This window comes from Girardinichthys multiradiatus, chromosome 8, assembly GCF_021462225.1.
Source record: "Girardinichthys multiradiatus isolate DD_20200921_A chromosome 8, DD_fGirMul_XY1, whole genome shotgun sequence".
Lineage (NCBI taxonomy): Eukaryota > Metazoa > Chordata > Actinopteri > Cyprinodontiformes > Goodeidae > Girardinichthys > Girardinichthys multiradiatus.
In genome coordinates, this window is record NC_061801.1 from 41,642,416 (window position 1) to 41,647,415 (window position 5,000).

Sequence of the window (5,000 nt, forward strand, 5' to 3'; positions counted from 1 at the left end):
CCTCCAGTTCCTCTGGGTGGAGCCCAAGGCGTTCCCAGGCCAGCCGAGAGACATAGTCCCTCCAGCGTGTCCTGGGCCGTCCCCTGGGCCTCCTCCCAGTGGGACGTGCCTGGAACGCCTCCCGAGGAAGGCGTCCAGGAGGCATCCGGTATAGATGCCCGAGCCACCTCAACTGGCTCCTCTCCATCTGGAGAAGCAGCAGCTCTACTCCGAGCTCCTCCCGGATGGCCGAGCTCCTCACCCTATCTCTAAGGGAGTGCCCGGCCACCCTACGGATGAAGCTCATTTCAGCCGCTTATATCCGTGATCTCGTTCTTTCGGTCATGACCCAAAGTTCATGGCCATAGGTGAGGGTAGGAACGTAGACCGACCAGTAAATTGAGAGCTTTGCTTTTTGGCTCAGCTCTCTCTTCACCACAACGGACCGGCACAGCGCCCCCATTACTGTGGCAGCCGCACCGATCCGTCTGTCGATCTCCCGCTCCATTCTTCCCTCACTGGTGAACAAGACCCCGAGATACTTAAACTCCTCCACTTGAGGCAGGAACTTCCCTCCAACCTGAAGAGGACATCCACCATTTCCAGTCGAGTACCATAGCCTCTGACTTGGAGGAGTTGATCTTCATCCCAGCTGCTTCACACTCGGCTGCAAACCGCCACAGCGCTTTTATGAGACCATCACTTTAAAGCTACAACAAAACAGGTCTATGTTTCAGGTCTATGTTTCAGGTCTATGTTTCAGGTCTATGTTTCAGGTCTATGTTTCAGGTCTATGTTTCAGGTCTATGTTTCAGGTCTATGTTTCAGGTCTATGTTTCTGGTCTATGTTTCAGGTCCATGTTCTAGGTCCATGTTCCAGGTCCATGTTTCAGGTCTATGTTTCAGTTCATACAGGTTTCTGTACAACTTTGTGAAGATCACACCACAGCATTTCAATCAGAATTAAGGGCTGCACTTTGACTAGGCCATTGCAGCACATTGATTCTTTTCTTTTCAGCCATTTTGTTGTAGATCTGCTGCTGTGGTCATTGCCCTGTTGAGTTAATTAATTTATTTAAAATGGCGCCATGCAGCATTAATGAACCTGGTTATAACCTGTAAAATGTAGCCATTAGGCTAATTTCCATCCGTGATACCAGACAAAAACTGAGAACATTAAGGAGAAATGAAAACTTGATGACCCAACCAAGAACACTTTTTATACGTGATAGTTCATTTTGAGCTCAATCACTGCAGGATGTTCAGGTCCTCTGGCTGCAAAACAGCCCATTTCACCAACCGTATTTTTCTAATTGTCCTGTCATGACCTTTAACCTTTAACCTGCTTACTGAGGCCTGTAGAGTCTGTTGTATTTGACTCTGTGGACATCTGCATGTAGTCGAGGCGGAATCCATGTGGACTCAAAGCGGACGTCCGCCGGACACGACCGCGTAAAGCTCCATTCTTACAACCGCTGACGCTTGGTGGGAAAATACTGCTTCTTCACATCGCACAATTTTGTTTGTGACACCGCGCTGATAAGGACTGAGAGTGTCTCAGTCTCACTGCCTCTCTGTGCCCCACGCTGAAAGGTGTGCAGTGGTTGCCCCGGTGGAGAAGAAACGTGGCTAGGCGCCCAACCACTTCATCAAACTTGCTGCTATCCATTTGGAAGTATTCAAAGTGTCAGGATCTGTGCTTTGTCTGTTTGTTTGGTGCTGTTACTGTGCTTAGCCCCTAGATGGTGTGGAACCTGGAGAAGAGGTGACAGGTGTTCATCATTCCCTTGATTACCTGCTGAGGAGTATATTAGGTGGAGGCTGCCAGCAACTCACTGCCAGAGTGTTGTCCTTTAGTGGTACAGCTCAAGCCACATTACCTCGTCTTGTTCCTTGCCTTGATTCTTAGTCATTTGTATTTGTTACCTTGCAGGATTACCAGAACCTGACCTTGTCTTTTCGTGTGGAACTCTGCCTGGATTTACCACTTCTGGAAAGAAGCTATCCAGCTCCATGAACAAAGACTCAAACCTCTTGGCAGCTTCCTGTATTCTTCGCTCCTTGTATACCATTCAAGAACCCTGTCCACCCTCCTCCTTCCACCGTGCCTACTTCTGAAGACCCTGGACCTGCTTATCATTCTGGCACACTATTATTCCACCATCATCTGTCTCACGGGTAAACAACTATTTGGTCTCTCTGCTTCTCACTCTCTGACGGATCTTTCCATCAACCCAGTAAGGATAAATAATTATTCTTTAGTTTTTGACCCTGAGTATTCCCTGCTTACCATCCTATTTATTTTACAGGTGGTTTCCCGGTTCCAGTTTCCCTGCCCACGTCACTGCACTGTAAATAAACACTTTACCGTAAAACTTTGTCTCCTGAATTGCTTTCTGCATGTGGGTCAGATCTGTTAAAAACCAATATGACAGTGCATTTCCCTGACAATCATCTTCATGTCCTTCACCAGCATATTCACCAGCCTTCATCATCTGCAGTCTGGATAACTGGCCTTAAATAATATCTTATCTTTTGTTTTTCCAAAGCTACAACGCCAATTAGCTCTTTACGATGAGGTCATGACAGTGTGGGAAATATAGAAATTTCTCATGAAAAAAAGTTAGGAAAAAGGTACACTATAAAATCTCAAATGTCTGCAGACAGCGCACGCGAAGTCTGTGCTGCTAACAGCGCTCGCACAGAACGTGCTGGAGCTCCAGGGTTTTTGGTCAATTCTCTAAGCTTCACGCTCTGACCTTGGTCTGAAACTGCTGAGACATCCACTCCTGGAAAGATTGGCATTGCTTTAATGCCAGAACAAAACCGGGCTAAATCATTACACAGCAGGATAACATCAGGATAAATTCAAAATAAATTTAGAACTACTCCAAGAGAATATCAACATAAAATCAAGCTGAAACCATGATGGAACCAGAATTAATCCAGTACAATTTAAAAGTAAACCTATGATTAAAAACCAGAATAATGCAGTAAAAATTCAGGATAAAATCTGGGATAAACAAGGATAAGGTCTCTTTCCATCTTTGCATTGTGTAAACACATCTGTTTCTTATAAAAGTGCTTCCACTGATGAGTTATTAATGCATCTGATCAGCAGCACATGGCTGATACCTTCCCTGTGGAAACATCAGAGGTCCACTTAGTTTTTAACTCACAGCTTCTTGAACACTTCAGTTTTCCAGAAGTTGGATTTAACTCCTTATGAACATGGTGTAGATCTGATGAGGCTTAAATGACCAAGGGAAAGCAGAACCAATGTATGTTTTCCGCTTTGCTGCATGTTGGGAGTAAAGGGGTTAAATTCTGTGCAGGTCTGAGGACAAAGAAGCTCTGGGTGTGCTGAAGGACCTCCTCCTGTCAGCATCCACTCCCTCTCTGTGGCTCCTGTTGCTCCAGTCTCTCTTTCAGCTCCCAGAGGAACAACATGATGCAGGTCATCGTGTTCTGCTGTAGCATTTTATCCGTGCACCTTTTCCTATGCACTTACTGTGTGCCGGTGTTTGAGGGCCGAACCGTCAAGCAGCTGCAGGTGAGTCCAATAAATGCTCAAAAGGAGCAGAGGTGGACACAGGGTTCTGGATGGTGCTGAGCTCAGAGACAGACTGACAGGAGAGTTTGTTGTTTCTGATGTGCATTGAAGAGCAAATACTGCAGCTAAATAAAACCATTTCAGTCTGAGGAAGAAAACTCAGAGCAGATCCAACATGATGAATTTGTGGAACATTCCAACAGAACCAATGGATGATAAATCAGGCAAAGAACAAAGTTTTTGGGACAGAACCCAAAGACAGAAGATCAAAAATTAGGTACATACAGGGTACCTATGGGTTTTGTACAGGGTACCTTCTGTGTACTTACAGGATACCTACAGGGGTATTTAGAGAGCATCTACTGGGGTACTTACTGGGTACCTATGAAGATACCTACAGGGTACCTATGGTGTCTTACAGGGTACCTCCAGGACTAACAGGGTACCTACAGGTGTACTTACAGGGCAACTGCTGCGGGACTTGAAGGGTTTGTTGTTACTTACAATCTTTGTGTTGGTAGTTTTAAAGGTTTGACTTTTAAACCAGGAACTTGGACCGCAGATGAGACTTTTACAGCTACTTGGTTTTAACATGTAAGATTGTTTGCCTGTTCTGTCCTGATCAAACCTGCATGGTTAAGGTTTTATAGGGGAGCTAATGCATGGATAGGAGAGATGACATCTTGCATTACATTGGAAAGGCTAAACTGCAGGATCTTTGATTTTGTTTGAACAATATTGTTGAAAAATGCCTAGTGCCCTGCCGAGGAGCCCGCTTACCCACAGCCTGGACCCAGTGTGGGGCTCCACAGTGGAACAGTGGTTAGCTCCGTTGCCTTAGAGCAATAAAGTCCTGGGTTCGACTCTGGCTGGGGGAGTTTGCATGTTCTCCCCGTGCGCCTCTGGGTTCTCTCCAGGTACTGGCGACCTGTTCAGGTTGTATCCTGCCTCTCGCTTGTAGACCTCTGGAGATAGGCACCAGTTCCCCCACGACCCTGTACGAAAGAAGGAGGTATAGAAAACAGATGGGTGGATGTTTAAAAAATAAAACTATAATATTTCAGTTCACAACTGATACATTATACTCACAGAACTGAGAAACATTAAATTAATTTGCCCTAAATCTGTAAACTAGTGGCTGTTAGCTAATCTAATCTGTCTTTCCCATATTGCCCAGTATTTATGTTTATTCATATGTTTTATATTATTCATTTCATCTGGAATCTTTTAACTTTAAAAATGATGTGATTAAGTGTTTCTTCATTGATTTTATAGAATGAGGCTGCTGATAAATATTAGCAGGTGTTGGCACTGAAAACCTTACTTGATAAATTCAGGACTTGGTGATTATACACGATTTCCCTCCCTACATTTATTGGCTAAAAATTGTTAAGAAGAAATGGTTTAAGTGGAGACTAGTAATAGGGATGGAAAGGATCTGATTTACATGGAGCTGGCACATCTAGAA

The 5,000-nt window shown here is 44.7% G+C and overlaps 1 protein-coding gene across 1 annotated transcript in view; it reads left to right on the plus strand.

Annotated features, from left to right (window-relative positions):
• The first annotated feature begins 3,423 nt into the window (after positions 1 to 3,423).
• Positions 3,424 to 5,000, plus strand: part of LOC124872131 (stromelysin-3-like) — a 28,685-nt gene continuing 27,108 nt past the window's right edge. Inside the window, exon 1 of the mRNA XM_047371847.1 lies at positions 3,424 to 3,532. Within this exon, the coding sequence (XP_047227803.1) occupies positions 3,428 to 3,532 (105 nt within the window). The 5' untranslated portion in view covers positions 3,424 to 3,427. The remainder of the gene's footprint in view (positions 3,533 to 5,000) is intronic.